The sequence below is a fragment of the Oncorhynchus kisutch genome, unplaced genomic scaffold (assembly GCF_002021735.2).
Source record: "Oncorhynchus kisutch isolate 150728-3 unplaced genomic scaffold, Okis_V2 Okis04b-Okis11a_hom, whole genome shotgun sequence".
In the NCBI taxonomy this organism is placed as follows: domain Eukaryota; kingdom Metazoa; phylum Chordata; class Actinopteri; order Salmoniformes; family Salmonidae; genus Oncorhynchus; species Oncorhynchus kisutch.
The window spans coordinates 12,084,587-12,103,112 of NW_022261981.1; the positions used below are offsets into that span (position 1 = coordinate 12,084,587).

General features: G+C 48.7%; 1 protein-coding gene across 5 annotated transcripts in view; it reads right to left on the minus strand.

The window, feature by feature from the left end:
• jmjd1cb (jumonji domain containing 1Cb) overlaps positions 1 to 18,526 on the minus strand; it is a 186,237-nt gene that overhangs the window by 41,639 nt on the left and 126,072 nt on the right. For all 5 annotated transcript variants that reach the window (XM_031813082.1, XM_031813081.1, XM_031813080.1 and 2 more), the window contains 7 exons: positions 11,910 to 12,124; positions 10,735 to 10,887; positions 5,183 to 5,272; positions 4,673 to 4,800; positions 2,410 to 2,632; positions 1,265 to 1,476; positions 583 to 1,140 (listed from right to left, as the gene is read on the minus strand). In XM_031813082.1, coding sequence (XP_031668942.1) covers positions 583 to 1,140; positions 1,265 to 1,476; positions 2,410 to 2,632; positions 4,673 to 4,800; positions 5,183 to 5,272; positions 10,735 to 10,887; positions 11,910 to 12,124 — 1,579 coding nt within the window. The remainder of the gene's footprint in view (positions 1 to 582; positions 1,141 to 1,264; positions 1,477 to 2,409; positions 2,633 to 4,672; positions 4,801 to 5,182; positions 5,273 to 10,734; positions 10,888 to 11,909; positions 12,125 to 18,526) is intronic.

The window sequence follows — 18,526 nt, forward strand, 5'->3', positions numbered from 1 at the left end:
CAGTGATACTATCCAGAGCAGTGATACTATCCAGAGTAGTGATACTATCCAGAGCAGTGATACTATCCAGAGTAGTGATACTATCCAAAGTAGTGATACTAGCCAGAGTAGTGATACTATCCAGGGCAGTGATACTATCAAGAGCAGTGATACTAGCCAGAGCAGTGATACTAGCCAGAGTAGTGATACTAGCCAGAGTAGTGATACTATCCAGGGCAGTGATACTATCAAAAGCAGCTCTCTCTACAGTCCGGTGGTCTCTACAGTCCGGTGGTCTCCACCGCTGCTCTCTCTACAGTCCGGTGGTCTCCACCACCGCTCTCTCTCTACAGCCCGGTGGTGTTCTCTCTACAGCCAGGTGGTCCCCACCACCGCTCTCTCTCTACAGCCCGGTGGTCTCCACCGCTCTCTCTCTATAGCCCGGTCAGAGACAAAGCAACAACGAATATTGCACACAGTGGTGCAGTAGGACCCAAATATTCACCATGGACTGTATCTCCACTTCTCCACCAACTAAAAGCACTGGAGATGAAGCTAGTGAGTGAGGAAACATCTGAAGGGAGGAACTAGAGACTGACTGACCTGTCCCTGTCTCCAACACTCTCTGAACAGCTTACAGTTGCCAGGGTGTCGATGGTCTTTCAGCCAGAGCAGTCTGCGATCATACAACCAGCAGTGGGGGATGTCAGCATGGAGCTGCAGGGCCTTCTCTAGCTGAGGCTTGGGTTCAGGAAGCTCTTCTGTCCCCGTCCCAGGGTTAGGACCTGTCCCCGTCCCAGGGTTAGGACCTGTCCCCGTCCCAGGGTTAGGACCTGTCCCCGTCCCAGGGTTAGGACCTGTCCCCGTCCCAGGCTTAGGACCTGTCCCCGTCCCAGGCTTAGGACCTGTCCCCGTCCCAGGGTTAGGACCTGTCCCCGTCCCAGGGTTAGGACCTGTCCCCGTCCCAGGGTTAGGACCTGTCCCAGTCTGCTTCTTCCTCTCGATCCTCTCCGTCTTCACCTCCCTGTCCTCTGTAGTGGTGGTGGTGGCCTCCAGCTTCAGACTCAGCTTGGCTCCTCGGCTGGCAGGGATTTTGTTCTCCACCACGGACGCGATGATGTCATCCAGGATGTTGGGCATGCTACGGCCGCTCTTCCCCATCTGGAGAAGAGAGATACAGCATCAGAACATGTGAATCAGTATGTTGAAATAATACCGTGTTATTCCCTCCATACAGCAAGATAATGGTGGACTGGGTGTGTGTCTCTCTGTCCCAGCCGCGTACCTGTGCTGCGGTGGAGTATACAGGAGCGAAGGCCATGCCAGCATCAGTAGAGCCCAGACGTAGTTTACCAGCGGTGGTCGTCAGGAGGTCTCTTAGAGTAGAGCCCTGTTCTGTGATGTTAGACACCAGGCTAGACGCTTTACAGTGGAGAGACTCCAGGCTACTGACCTTCTCCTCCTTGCCCACCTTACCCAGAGGAGACTCCTTGTTTTCTACACCAGAGACAAGACATATCAGTTACAATACATCATCATCACACCAGTAACAAATAACCTCTGGAGATATCTGGTATTTATCATCATCATACCAGTAACAACTAACCTCTAGAGATATCTGGTATTTATCATCATCATCATCACAACAGTAACAACTAACCTTTAGAGATATCTGGTATTTATCATCATCACACCAGTAACAACTAACCTCTGGAGATATCTGGTATTTATCATCATCATCATCACACCAGTAACAACTAACCTCTGGAGATATCTGGTATTTATCATCATCATCATCACACCAGTAACAACTAACCTCTGGAGATATCTGGTATTTATCATCATCATCATCACACCAGTAACAAATAACCTCTGGAGATATCTGGTATTTATCATCATCACACCAGTAACAACTAAGCATTATATAACTACAGTCATACTGAACCCTAAACAGGAGGGTTGGAACGCTGCTGTATAACTACAGTCATACTGAGCCCTAAACAGGAGGGTTGGAACACTGCTGTATAACTACAGTCATACTGAGCCCTAAACAGGAGGGTTGGAACACTGCTGTATAACTACAGTCATACTGAGCCCTAAACAGGAGGGTTGGAACGCTGCTGTATAACTACAGTCATACTGAACCCTAAACAGGAGGGTTGGAACACTGCTGTATAACTACAGTCATACTGAGCCCTAAACAGGAGGGTTGGAACACTGCTGTATAACTACAGTCATACTGAGCCCTAAACAGGAGGGTTGGAACACTGCTGTATAACTACAGTCATACTGAATCCTAAACAGGAGGGTTGGAACGCTGCTGGCAGCCTGACAAGAACACAAACTAGACACACACTTAGAGGAAAGTTCTCAGCGGGCCGGGCTAACAGTCAGATTGACCAGCACAGAGAGTGCGCTACCGTGATGTACCTTTCTTGTCTTCCCGTGACTTCTGTTCAGTCAGGTCAGCCAGGAAGTGGAGAGGGCTCTGGGACTCCGGGGGAGTCGGTTTGGAGTCAGAGGAGGGGTCCGAGGCAGGGCTGGAGCCTCCGTTAGTCTCAGCTTTACCCTGGATGGGGTTCAGCTGCCCAGGCTCTGTCTTCACATTACATAGAGAGATCTTGTTGCTGTGGTTTAACACGTTCTGGAGAACCTGACCAGGAGAGACAGGTCAACAACAACACGTCACAGACTACACAGGTCAACAACAACACATCACAGACTACACAGGTCAACAACAACACGTCACAGACTACACAGGTCAACAACAACACGTCACAGACTACACAGGTCAACAACAACACATCACAGACTACACAGGTCAACAACAACACGTCACAGACTACACAGGTCAACAACAACACGTCACAGACTACACAGGTCAACAACAACACATCACAGACTACACAGGTCAACAACAACACGTCATAGACTACACAGGTCAACAACAACACATCACAGACTACACAGGTCAACAACAACACGTCACAGACTACACAGGTCAACAACAACACGTCACAGACTACACAGGTCAACAACAACACGTCACAGACTACACAGGTCAACAACCACACATCACAGACTACACAGGTCAACAACAACACATCACAGACTACACAGGTCAACAACAACACGTCACAGACTACACAGGTCAACAACAACACGTCACAGACTACACAGGTCAACAACAACACATCACAGACTACACAGGTCAACAACAACACATCACAGACTACACAGGTCAACAACAACACATCATAGACTACACAGGTCAATAACAACACATCACAGACTACACAGGTCAACAACAACACGTCACAGACTACACAGGTCAACAACAACACGTCACAGACTACACAGGTCAACAACAACACGTCACAGACTACACAGGTCAACAACAACACATCACAGACTACACAGGTCAACAACAACACATCACAGACTACACAGGTCAACAACAACACGTCACAGACTACACAGGTCAACAACAACACGTCACAGACTACACAGGTCAACAACCACACATCACAGACTACACAGGTCAACAACAACACGTCACAGACTACACAGGTCAACAACAACACGTCACAGACCACACAGGTCAACAACAACACATCACATCACAGACTACACAGGTCAACAACAACACATCACAGACTACACAGGTCAACAACAACACATCACAGACTACACAGGTCAACAACAACACATCACAGACTACACAGGTCAACAACAACACATCACAGACTACACAGGTCAACAACAACACATCACAGACTACACAGGTCAACAACAACACATCACAGACTACACAGGTAAACAACAACACATCACAGACACACTGTTCAACAGACTACATTACTGAGCTCTAACTAGTCTACATTACTGAGCTAACAGACAGAGCTCTAACTAGTCTACATTACGGAACTAACAGACAGAGCTCTAACTAGTCTACATTACTGAGCTAACAGACAGAGCTCTAACTAGTCTACATTACTGAGCTAACAGACAGAGCTCTAACTAGTCTACATTACTGAGCTAACAGACAGAGCTCTAACTAGTCTACATTACTGAACTAACAGACAGAGCTCTAACTAGTCTACATTACTGAGCTAACAGACAGAGCTCTAGATTCCAGAGCAGGACAGAGGATGGGTTTGGCAGTACTGGGTTTGGCAATACTGGGTTTGGCAGTACTGGGTTTGGCAGTACTGGAAACCAGAATGTGCGTCCCAAATACCACCTTATTCCCATGTAGTGAATACGGTGCAATAGAGCTCTGGTCAAAAGTAGTGCACTATATAGGGAATATTGTTCTATAGGGCTCTGGTTTAAAGTAGTGTATTATATAGGGAATATTGTTCTATAGAGCTCTGGTCTAAAGTAGTGCACTATATAGGGAATAGGGTTCTATAGAGCTCTGGTCTAAAGTAGTGCACTATATAGGGAATAGGGTTCTATAGAGCTCTGGTCAACAGTACTGTATTATATTGGGAATAGGGTTCTATAGAGCCCTGGACTAAAGTAGTGCACTATATAGGGAATAGGGTTCCATAGGGCCCTGGTCTAAAGTAGTGCACTATGTAGGGAATTGGGTGCCATAGTGCACTACTTTAGAGCAGGGCCCTATGTAGGGAATAGGGTGTCACTTGGGAAGCAGCAGAAACAGAGCAGCAGCAGTGTATCTCCATACCTGAGAGACTCCATTGGTAGCAGGCAGCTTGCTGAGTAGAGGGTTGTGTTTCCCAGTACAGACACATGGAGACCTGATGCTGTACTTCTCCCTGAACAGATGCATGGCGCTCACCACCTCTGTCAGAACTGCACAACAGACCACTGGTCATTAGTACACACTTCTGTCAGCATGTTAGACCTACACGGTGTTACTGTCAGAGGAGAACAATGTAATGGAGTCCTGTCTTGTGTTGTACTTTAACTCTGTGTTGTAATGGAGTCCTGTCTTGTAGTTTAACTCTGTGTTGTAATGGAGTCCTGTCTTGTAGTTTAACTCTGTGTTGTAATGGAGTCCTGTCTTGTAGTTTAACTCTGTGTTGTAATGGAGTCTGTCTTGTGTTGTACTTTAACTCTGTGTTGTAATGGAGTCCTATTTTGTGTTGTACTTTCCTAACTGAATAATGAAAGCTATTCCAGCCCAGGCTGAGGTCCAGACAGAGAGAGAGGAACAGAAATCAATGGTTCCTACCAGTTCCTGGGATAATCTGTGTTGGCATCAAGTACTTGTGACCATGCTGCTGTCCCTTGACACACTTCAGCCAGGCGTACAGCTCTTTGTCTGGAGGAACAACAAAACACACATTACTACCCTCAAACCAACAAACCCTGTCAGGTCTCCATGGAAACCCCGTCTGGCTGCTTCCCAAACGCTACTCCAGTCCCTTTATAGTGCACTACTTTGACCAGGGCTCTGTGGGTGTTGGAGTGGTCCACTATGAAGGGCCTCTGACACTACATGTGGACCAAATGGTCCACCCATTTGGGCCTCAGACACTACATGGGAACAGACCGTGTTGATGTTCCACCCCTCTCTCAGGACTTTACAGGTTCAACTGGAGAATTAGGATGAATCCTCCGCTGCTGCTTCTCAACATGGGGAATCAAATCAACTAGAACAACACTGTTAATGCTAATAACACACTGTCTGCTGTAGGAGCTGTGATGGATGGGGTTTCACACTCTAGGAGCTGTGATGGATGGGGTTTCACTCTGTAGGAGCTGTGATGGATGGGGTTTCACACTCTAGGAGCTGTGATGGATGGGGTTTCACTCTGTAGGAGCTGTGATGGATGGGGTTTCACACTCTAGGAGCTGTGATGGATGGGGTTTCACTCTGTAGGAGCTGTGATGGATGGGGTTTCACACTCTAGGAGCTGTGATGGATGGGGTTTCACTCTGTAGGAGCTGTTATGGATGGGGTTTCACACTCTAGGAGCTGTGATGGATGGGGTTTCACTCTCTAGGAGCTGTGATGGATGGGGTTTACACTCTGTAGGAGCTGTGATGGATGGGGTTTCACACTCTAGGAGCTGTGATGGATGGGGTTTACACTCTGTAGGAGCTGTGATGGATGGGGTTTCACACTCTAGGAGCTGTGATGGATGGGGTTTCACTCTGTAGGAGCTGTTATGGATGGGGTTTCACACTCTAGGAGCTGTGATGGATGGGGTTTCACTCTCTAGGAGCTGTGATGGATGGGGTTTCACTCTCTAGGAGCTGTTATGGATGGGGTTTCACACTCTAGGAGCTGTGATGGATGGGGTTTCACTCTCTAGGAGCTGTGATGGATGGGGTTTACACTCTGTAGGAGCTGTGATGGATGGGGTTTCACACTCTAGGAGCTGTGATGGATGGGGTTTACACTCTGTAGGAGCTGTGATGGATGGGGTTTCACTCTGTAGTTGCTGTTATGGATGGGGTTTCACTCTGTAGGAGCTGTGATGGATGGGGTTTCACACTCTCTAGGAGCTGTGATGGATGGGGTTTCACTCTCTAGGAGCTGTGATGGATGGGGTTTCACTCTCTAGGAGCTGTGATGGATGGGGTTTCACACTCTCTAGGAGCTGTGATGGATGGGGTTTCACTCTCTAGGAGCTGTGATGGATGGGGTTTCACTCTCTAGGAGCTGTGATGGATGGGGTTTCACTCTCTAGGAGCTGTGATGGATGGGGTTTACACTCTGTAGGAGCTGTGATGGATGGGGTTTACACTCTCTAGGAGCTGTGATGGATGGGGTTTCACTCTCTAGGAGCTGTGATGGATGGGGTTTCACTCTCTAGGAGCTGTGATGGATGGGGTTTCACTCTGTAGGAGCTGTGATGGATGGGGTTTCACTCTCTAGGAGCTGTGATGGATGGGGTTTACACTCTGTAGGAGCTGTGATGGATGGGGTTTACACTCTCTAGGAGCTGTGATGGATGGGGTTTCACACTCTGTAGGAGCTGTGATGGATGGGGTTTCACTCTCTAGGAGCTGTGATGGATGGGGTTTCACTCTGTAGGAGCTGTGATGGATGGGGTTTCACTCTCTAGGAGCTGTGATGGATGGGGTTTACACTCTGTAGGAGCTGTGATGGATGGGGTTTACACTCTCTAGGAGCTGTGATGGATGGGGTTTCACTCTCTAGGAGCTGTGATGGATGGGGTTTCACTCTGTAGGAGCTGTGATGGATGGGGTTTCACACTCTGTAGGAGCTGTGATGGATGGGTTTTCACACTCTCTAGGAGCTGTGATGGATGGGGTTTCACACTCTCTAGGAGCTGTGATGGATGGGGTTTCACACTGTAGGAGCTGTGATGGATGGGGTTTACACTCTCTAGGAGCTGTGATGGATGGGGTTTCACTCTCTAGGAGCTGTGATGGATGGGGTTTCACTCTGTAGGAGCTGTGATGGATGGGGTTTCACTCTCTAGGAGCTGTGATGGATGGGGTTTCACTCTGTAGGAGCTGTGATGGATGGGGTTTCACACTCTGTAGGAGCTGTGATGGATGGGGTTTCACACTCTGTAGGAGCTGTGATGGATGGGGTTTCACACTCTCTAGGAGCTGTGATGGATGGGGTTTCACTCTCTAGGAGCTGTGATGGATGGGGTTTCACTCTCTAGGAGCTGTGATGGATGGGGTTTCACACTCTCTAGGAGCTGTGATGGATGGGGTTTCACTCTCTCTAGGAGCTGTGATGGAAGGGGTTTCACTCTCTAGGAGCTGTGATGGATGGGGTTTCACACTCTGTAGGAGCTGTGATGGATGGGGTTTCACTCTCTAGGAGCTGTGATGGATGGGGTTTCACTCTCTAGGAGCTGTGATGGATGGGGTTTCACTCTCTAGGAGCTGTGATGGATGGGGTTTCACTCTCTAGGAGCTGTGATGGATGGGGTTTCACACTCTCTAGGAGCTGTGATGGATGGGGTTTCACACTCTCTAGGAGCTGTGATGGATGGGGTTTCACACTCTGTAGGAGCTGTGATGGATGGGGTTTCACACTCTCTAGGAGCTGTGATGGATGGGGTTTCACACTCTCTAGGAGCTTGTGATGGATGGGGTTTCACACTCTCTAGGAGCTGTGATGGATGGGGTTTCACACTCTGTAGGAGCTGTGATGGATGGGGTTTCACACTCTGTAGGAGCTGTGATGAATGGGGTTTCACACTCTGTAGGAGCTGTGATGAATGGGGTTTCACACTCTGTAGGAGCTGTGATGAATGGGGTTTCACACTCTGTAGGAGCTGTGATGGATGGGGTTTCACACTCTGTAGGAGCTGTGATGGATGGGGTTTCACACTCTGTAGGAGCTGTGATGGATGGGGTTTCACTCTCTAGGAGCTGTGATGGATGGGGTTTCACACTCTCTAGGAGCTGTGATGGATGGGGTTTCACACTCTCTAGGAGCTGTGATGGATGGGGTTTCACACTCTGTAGGAGCTGTGATGGATGGGGTTTCACACTCTGTAGGAGCTGTGATGGATGGGGTTTCACTCTCTGTAGGAGCTGTGATGGATGGGGTTTCACTCTCTGTAGGAGCTGTGATGGATGGGGTTTCACACTCTGTAGGAGCTGTGATGGATGGGGTTTCACACTCTGTAGGAGCTGTGATGGATGGGGTTTCACACTCTGTAGGAGCTGTGATGGATGGGGTTTCACTCTCTAGGAGCTGTGATGGATGGGGTTTCACACTCTCTAGGAGCTGTGATGGATGGGGTTTCACACTCTCTAGGAGCTGTGATGGATGGGGTTTCACACTCTGTAGGAGCTGTGATGGATGGGGTTTCACACTCTGTAGGAGCTGTGATGGATGGGGTTTCACTCTCTGTAGGAGCTGTGATGGATGGGGTTTCACTCTCTGTAGGAGCTGTGATGGATGGGGTTTCACACTCTGTAGGAGCTGTGATGGATGGGGTTTCACACTCTGTAGGAGCTGTGATGGATGGGGTTTCACACTCTGTAGGAGCTGTGATGGATGGGGTTTCACACTCTGTAGGAGCTGTGATGGATGGGGTTTCACACTCTGTAGGAGCTGTGATGGATGGGGTTTCACACTCTGTAGGAGCTGTGATGGATGGGGTTTCACACTCTGTAGGAGCTGTTATGGATGGGGTTTCACACTCTGTAGGAGCTGTGATGGATGGGGTTTCACACTCTGTAGGAGCTGTGATGGATGGGGTTTCACTCTGTAGGAGCTGTGATGGATGGGGTTTCACACTCTGTAGGAGCTGTGATGGATGGGGTTTCACACTGTAGGAGCTGTGATGGATGGGGTTTCACTCTGTAGGAGCTGTGATGGATGGGGTTTCACTATGTAGGAGCTGTGATGGATGGGGTTTCACTCTCTAGGAGCTGTGATGGATGGGGTTTCACTCTGTAGGAGCTGTGATGGATGGGGTTTCACTCTGTAGGAGCTGTGATGGATGGGGTTTCACACTCTGTAGGAGCTGTGATGGATGGGGTTTCACTCTGTAGGAGCTGTGATGGATGGGGTTTCACACTGTAGGAGCTGTGATGGATGGGGTTTCACTCTGTAGGAACTGTGATGGATGGGGTTTCACTCTCTAGGAGCTGTGATGGATGGGGTTTCACTCTGTAGGAGCTGTGATGGATGGGGTTTCACTCTGTAGGAACTGTGATGGATGGGGTTTCACTCTCTAGGAGCTGTGATGGATGGGGTTTCACTCTGTAGGAGCTGTGATGGATGGGGTTTCACTCTCTAGGAGCTGGAGGGTTGCCGTCCAGACAGACAGACAGAGAGAGTCATGTTTATTTCACCTGTTGAGGTAATAAAATATGTTTCCCATGCCAATAAAGCCCTTTGAATTGGAGACAGAGACACAGAGAGAGACAGAGACAGAAGCACACAGTCAGTCCCCTACCACTACTATAGCAGGCAGTAGGGGGCAGGCTGGGTACAGCAGATATGCCATGTCTGTCTGTCGTCATGGTGATTTACATCTGCCCAGGGCCCTGTGACCAACCATCAGAACTACGACACAATGTCTGTCTCAACCAGACCCCCACCTTGGATAGAGAGGAGAGAGAGAGAGAGAGAGAGAGAGAGAGAGAGAGAGAGAGAGAGGGAGGGAGGAGAGAGAGGGGCAGAGGGAGGAGAGAGAGAGGGGCAGAGGGAGGAGAGAGAGAGGGGCAGAGGGAGGAGAGAGAGAGGGGCAGAGGGAGGAGAGAGAGAGGAGAGAGAGGGGGAGAGGGAGGAGAGAGGGGGAGAGGGAGGAGAGAGGGGGAGAGGGAGGAGAGAGAGGGGGAGAGGGAGAGAGAGAGAGAGAGAGGGGGAGGGAGGAGAGAGAGGGGAAGGGAGGAGAGAGAGGGGAAGGGAGGAGAGAGAGGGGAAGGGAGGAGAGAGAGGGGGAGAGGGAGGAGAGAGGGAGGAGAGAGGAGGAGAGAGAGTAGAGGGGGAGAGAGGGAGGAGAGAGGGAGGAGAGAGAGTAGAGGGGGAGAGAGGGAGGAGAGAGAGGGAGAGAGGGAGGAAGGAGAGAGAGGGAGGAGGGGGAGAGGGAGGGCGAGAGGGAGGAGAGAGGGGGAGGAGGTGAGAGGGAGGAGAGAGAGGGAGAGAGGGAGGAAGGAGAGAGAGGGAGAGAGGGGGAGAGGAAGGTGGGAGGGAGGAGAGGGGGAGAGGGAGGAGAGAGGGGGAGGAGAGAGAGGGGGAGGGGGAGAGATGGAGAGAAACCTGTATCCTCTACTTGTCTATGGTGGAAAAGAAGAGGCTTTAAAATGTTAACATCCTAAATGTTGACTGACCTTTGGAGGTCTTCCTCTCCTTTGCCTTGTAACAGTCCAGACAAACCACGAAGCCACATTTGTGGCAGACCCAGTGAATATTAAACAAGGTGGCTTCACACGCGTCACACATCTCCCGGACCCCTCTCACAGCCCTCTTCCAGGCCATCTTGGCTGCAGGGCAAAGCACACACAAACAGGGAGGATGAAGACAACAGGACAGGCAGAGGACAGGCAGAGGACAGCAGAGCACTTCCAGGCAGACTGGTTCCTTCTTGCAGAAGACTTTATAGACTAGTCTGGCCTCAGAGGGCTCTAACATTGGTACAATAACACCCACAATAAAACATTTAGTTGTTCTACAGTTCAGGATGGTTTGACCTGTTAAAACACACAGATACTAGTTTGAGGTTTGACCCCAGCTTTCTACAGGAACACTAAGACTAACAGAGAGAATGTCTCTGTGCTCCTCTGTCTTTCAGACTAACATAGAGAATGTCTCTGTGCTCCTCTGTCTTTCAGACTAACATAGAGAATGTCTCTGTGCTCCTCTGTCTTTCAGACTAACAGAGAGAATGTCTCTGTGCTCCTCTGTCTTTCAGACTAACATAGAGAATGTCTCTGTGCTCCTCTGTCTTTCAGACTAACATAGAGAATGTCTCTGTGCTCCTCTGTCTTTCAGACTAACATAGAGAATGTCTCTGTGCTCCTCTGTCTTTCAGACTAACATAGAGAATGTCTCTGTGCTCCTCTGTCTTTCAGACTAACATAGAGAATGTCTCTGTGCTCCTCTGTCTTTCAGACTAACATAGAGAATGTCTCTGTGCTCCTCTGTCTTTCAGACTAACATAGAGAATGTCTCTGTGCTCCTCTGTCTTTCAGACTAACATAGAGAATGTCTCTGTGCTCCTCTGTCTTTCAGACTAACGGAGATAATGTCTCTGTGCTCCTCTGCCTTTCAGACTAACAACAACACTTCTCTGTGCTCCTCTGTCTTTCAGACTAACAACAACACTTCTCTGTGCTCCTCTGTCTTTCAGATTAACAACAACAACACTTATCTGTGCTCCTCTGCCTTTCAGATTAACAACAACACTTCTCCGTGCTCCTATGCCTTTCAGACTAACAACAACACTTATCAGTGCTCCTCTGCCTTTCAGATTAACAACAACACTTCTCTGTGCTCCTCTCCATACCATCTTTTTTGATCCATGTAGCAGCAGTGTTCTCAGTGGTGACCATCTGACAGAACTGGTCTCCTATATATGAGAGGATGTACTTGGAGGAGTCTGGGTCCAACTCATTCTCCTCGTATACATCAGGAGCCCAGAGGGACAGAGCCTCCTCATCAAACTGATCTGGAGTGGAGAAGCCGTCCACACGGATCACTCCATTCTTACTGTAGGACAGGCTGGAGAGAAGAGGGAGAGAGAACAGGTTAATGAGAGGCGCAGACACACATTAGATAATGAGAGTGTTGCTCCTCCCTGTCAGAAGGCAACACCATAATGACAGAATAAAGAACCACTGGCTCCCTAGAACCATCACTAACCCTAGAACCATCACTAACCCTAGAACCGGAACCAACACCAACCCTGGAACCATCCCTAACCCTAGAACCATCACTAACCCTAGAACCGGAACCAACACCAACCCTGGAACCATCCCTAACCCTAGAACCATCACAAACCCTAGAACCGGAACCAACACCAACCCTGGAACCATCCCTAACCCTAGAACCATCACAAACCCTAGAACCGGAACCAACACCAACCCTGGAACCATCCCTAACCCTAGAACCAACACCAACCCTAGAACCGGAACCAACACCAACCCTAGAACCGGTACCAACACCAACCCTAGAACCAAGACCAACCCTAGAACCATCACTAACCCTAGAACCGGAACCAAAACAAACCCTGGAAAAAACACCAACCCTAGAACCAACACCAACCCTGGAACCAACACCAAAACTAACCCTGGAACAGACACCAAAACCAACCATAGAACCAACACCAAAACCAACCTTAGAACCAACACCAAAACAAACCCTAGAACCAACACCAACTCTCACCAACCCTAGAACCAACACCAACCCCAGAACCAACACTAACCCTAGAACTAAAACAAGCCTCAGAAGGAGCAGTAAATGTGGATTGTCCTACAACCTGATTACTCTACTGATGATTACATGGATTGACATATTCGTTAACGGGAGGTTGCTATCACCTTTGCTTTGTCTGATAAACAGGCTCCACTCTAGTCTCCACTGGCTATCTGGCCAACAGGCTAAAGTCTAGTCTCCACTGGCTACCTGGCCAACAGGCTCCACTCTAGTCTCCACTGGCTACCTGGCCAACAGGCTCCACTCTAGTCTCCACTGGCTATCTGGCCAACAGGCTCCACTCTAGTCTCCACTGGCTATCTGGCCAACAGGCTACAGTCTAGTCTCCACTGGCTATCTGGCCAACAGGCTCCTCTCTAGTCTCCACTAGCTATCTGGCCAACAGGCTCCACTCTAGTCTCCACTGGCTATCTGGCCAACAGGTGACAGTCTAGTCTCCACTGGCTATCTGGCCAACAGGCTCCACTCTGGTCTCCACTGGCTATCTGGCCAACAGGCTACAGTCTAGTCTCCACTGGCTATCTGGCCAACAGGCTCCTCTCTAGTCTCCACTAGCTATCTGGCCAACAGGCTCCACTCTAGTCTCCACTGGCTATCTGGCCAACAGGTGACAGTCTAGTCTCCACTGGCTATCTGGCCAACAGGCTGCAGTCTAATCTCCACTGGCTATCTGGCCAACAGGCGACAGTCTAGTCTCCACTGGCTATCTGGCCAACAGGCGACAGTCTAGTCTCCACTGGCTATCTGGCCAACAGGCGACAGTCTAGTCTCCACTGGCTATCTGGCCAACAGGCTCCACTCTAGTCTCCACTGGCTATCTGGCCAACAGGCTACAGTCTAATCTCCACTGGCTATCTGGCCAACAGGCTCCACTCTAGTCTCCGCTGGCTATCTGGCCAACAGGCTCCAGCCTAGTCGTAGTGGTACTCTATTCTACTCTTTTCCTTTCAGCAGGTTAATACAGGAACATGAACAGACTGGGTTCACTGACAGACAATAACAGATGGACTGACTGAGGAAGGGTTCACTGAGACAATAACAGACTGACTGAGGAAGGGTTCACTGAGACAATAACAGACGGACTGACTGAGGAAGGGTTCACTGAGACAATAACAGACTGACTGACTGAGGAAAGGTTCACTGAGACAATAACAGATGGACTGACTGACTGAGGAAGGGTTCACTGAGACAATAACAGATGGACTGACTGAGGAAGGGTTCACTGAGACAATAACAGACTGACTGAGGAAGGGTTCACTGAGACAATAACAGATGGACTGACAGACTGAGGAAGGGTTCACTGAGACAATAACAGATGGACTGACTGAGGAGGGGTTCACTGAGACAATAACAGATGGACTGACTGAGGAAGGGTTCACTGAGACAATAACAGACTGACTGAGGAAGGGTTCACTGAGACAATAACAGACGGACTGACTGAGGAAGGGTTCACTGAGACAATAACAGATGGACTGACTGAGGAAGGGTTCACTGAGACAATAACAGACAGACTGACTGAGGAAGGGTTCACTGAGACAATAACAGACTGACTGACTGAGGAAGGGTTCACTGAGACAATAACAGACTGACTGACTGAGGAAGGGTTCACTGAGACAATAACAGACTGACTGACTGACTGAGGAAGGGTTCACTGAGACAATAACAGACTGACTGACTGACTGAGGAAGGGTTCACTGAGACAATAACAGATGGACTGACTGAGGAAGGGTTCACTGAGACAATAACAGACTGACTGACTGAGGAAGGGTTCACTGAGACAATAACAGATGGACTGACTGAGGAAGGGTTCACTGAGACAATAACAGACTGACTGACTGAGGAAGGGTTCACTGAGACAATAACAGACTGACTGACTGAGGAAGGGTTCACTGAGACAATAACAGACGGACTGACTGAGGAAGGGTTCACTGAGACAATAACAGACTGACTGACTGAGGAAGGGTTCACTGAGACAATAACAGACTGACTGACTGAGGAAGGGTTCACTGAGACAATAACAGACTGACTGACTGACTGAGGAAGGGTTCACTGAGACAATAACAGATGGACTGACTGCGGAAGGGTTCACTGAGACAATAACAGACTGACTGACTGAGGAAGGGTTCACTGAGACAATAACAGACGGACTGACTGAGGAAGGGTTCACTGAGACAATAACAGACTGACTGACTGAGGAAGGGTTCACTGAGACAATAACAGACTGACTGACTGAGGAAGGGTTCACTGAGACAATAACAGATGGACTGACTGAGGAAGGGTTCACTGAGACAATAACAGATGGACTGACTGAGGAGGGGTTCACTGAGACAATAACAGATGGACTGACTGAGGAAGGGTTCACTGAGACAATAACAGACTGACTGACTGAGGAAGGGTTCACTGAGACAATAACAGACTGACTGACTGAGGAAGGGTTCACTGAGACAATAACAGATGGACTGACTGAGGAAGGGTTCACTGAGACAATAACAGATGGACTGACTGAGGAGGGGTTCACTGAGACAATAACAGATGGACTGACTGAGGAAGGGTTCACTGAGACAATAACAGACTGACTGAGGAAGGGTTCACTGAGACAAAAACAGACTGACTGAGGAAGGGTTCACTGAGACAATAACAGATGGACTGACTGAGGAGGGGTTCACTGAGACAATAACAGATGGACTGACTGAGGAGGGGTTCACTGAGACAATAACAGATGGACTGACTGAGGAAGGGTTCACTGAGACAATAACAGACTGACTGACTGAGGAAGGGTTCACTGAGACAATAACAGACTGACTGACTGAGGAAGGGTTCACTGAGACAATAACAGATGGACTGACTGAGGAAGGGTTCACTGAGACAATAACAGATGGACTGACTGAGGAGGGGTTCACTGAGACAATAACAGATGGACTGACTGAGGAAGGGTTCACTGAGACAATAACAGACTGACTGAGGAAGGGTTCACTGAGACAAAAACAGACTGACTGAGGAAGGGTTCACTGAGACAATAACAGATGGACTGACTGAGGAAGGGTTCACTGAGACAATAACAGACTGACTGAGGAAGGGTTCACTGAGACAATAACAGACGGACTGACTGAGGAAGGGTTCACTGAGACAATAACAGACTGACTGACTGAGGAAGGGTTCACTCTGAGACAATAACAGACTGACTGACTGACTGAGGAAGGGTTCACTGAGACAATAACAGATGGACTGACTGAGGAAGGGTTCACTGAGACAATAACAGATGGACTGACTGAGGAAGGGTTCACTGAGACAATAACAGACTGACTGACTGAGGAAGGGTTCACTGAGACAATAACAGACTAACTGACTGAGGAAGGGTTCACTGAGACAATAACAGACTGACTGACTGAGGAAGGGTTCACTGAGACAATAACAGACTGACTGACTGAGGAAGGGTTCACTGAGACAATAACAGATGGACTGACTGAGGAAGGGTTCACTGAGACAATAACAGACTGACTGACTGAGGAAGGGTTCACTGAGACAATAACAGACTGACTGACTGACTGACTGAGGAAGGGTTCACTGAGACAATAACAGACTGACTGACTGACTGAGGAAGGGTTCACTGAGACAATAACAGACTGACTGACTGACTGAGGAAGGGTTCACTGAGACAATAACAGACTGACTGACTGACTGAGGAAGGGTTCACTGAGACAATAACAGACTGACTGACTGAGGAAGGGTTCACTGAGACAATAACAGACTGACTGACTGACTGAGGAAGGGTTCACTGAGACAATAACAGACTGACTGACTGAGGAAGGGTTCACTGAGACAAAAACAGACTGACTGACTGAGGAAGGGTTCACTGAGACAATAACAGATGGACTGACTGAGGAAGGGTTCACTGATACAATAACAGACAGACTGACTGAGGAAGGGTTCACTGAGACAATAACAGACTGACTGACTGAGGAAGGGTTCACTGAGACAATAACAGACAGACTGACTGAGGAAGGGTTCACTGAGACAATAACAGACTGACTGACTGACTGAGGAAGGGTTCACTGAGACAATAACAGATGGACTGACTGAGGAGGGGTTCACTGAGACAATAACAGATGGACTGACTGAGGAAGGGTTCACTGAGACAATAACAGACTGACTGAGGAAGGGTTCACTGAGACAATAACAGACGGACTGACTGAGGAAGGGTTCACTGAGACAATAACAGATGGACTGACTGAGGAAGGGTTCACTGAGACAATAACAGACAGACTGACTGAGGAAGGGTTCACTGAGACAATAACAGACAGACTGACTGAGGAAGGGTTCACTGAGACAATAACAGACTGACTGACTGAGGAAGGGTTCACTGAGACAATAACAGACTGACTGACTGAGGAAGGGTTCACTGAGACAATAACAGACTGACTGACTGACTGAGGAAGGGTTCACTGAGACAATAACAGACTGACTGACTGACTGACTGAGGAAGGGTTCACTGAGACAATAACAGATGGACTGACTGAGGAAGGGTTCACTGAGACAATAACAGACTGACTGACTGAGGAAGGGTTCACTGAGACAATAACAGATGGACTGACTGAGGAAGGGTTCACTGAGACAATAACAGACTGACTGACTGAGGAAGGGTTCACTGAGACAATAACAGACTGACTGACTGAGGAAGGGTTCACTGAGACAATAACAGACGGACTGACTGAGGAAGGGTTCACTGAGACAATAACAGACTGACTGACTGAGGAAGGGTTCACTGAGACAATAACAGACTGACTGACTGAGGAAGGGTTCACTGAGACAATAACAGACTGACTGACTGACTGAGGAAGGGTTCACTGAGACAATAACAGATGGACTGACTGCGGAAGGGTTCACTGAGACAATAACAGACTGACTGACTGAGGAAGGGTTCACTGAGACAATAACAGACGGACTGACTGAGGAAGGGTTCACTGAGACAATAACAGACTGACTGACTGAGGAAGGGTTCACTGAGACAATAACAGACTGACTGACTGAGGAAGGGTTCACTGAGACAATAACAGATGGACTGACTGAGGAAGGGTTCACTGAGACAATAACAGATGGACTGACTGAGGAGGGTTCACTGAGACAATAACAGATGGACTGACTGAGGAAGGGTTCACTGAGACAATAACAGACTGACTGACTGAGGAAGGGTTCACTGAGACAATAACAGACTGACTGACTGAGGAAGGGTTCACTGAGACAATAACAGATGGACTGACTGAGGAAGGGTTCACTGAGACAATAACAGATGGACTGACTGAGGAGGGGTTCACTGAGACAATAACAGATGGACTGACTGAGGAAGGGTTCACTGAGACAATAACAGACTGACTGAGGAAGGGTTCACTGAGACAAAAACAGATGGACTGACTGAGGAGGGGTTCACTGAGACAATAACAGATGGACTGACTGAGGAGGGGTTCACTGAGACAATAACAGATGGACTGACTGAGGAAGGGTTCACTGAGACAATAACAGACTGACTGACTGAGGAAGGGTTCACTGAGACAATAACAGACTGACTGACTGAGGAAGGGTTCACTGAGACAATAACAGATGGACTGACTGAGGAAGGGTTCACTGAGACAATAACAGATGGACTGACTGAGGAGGGGTTCACTGAGACAATAACAGATGGACTGACTGAGG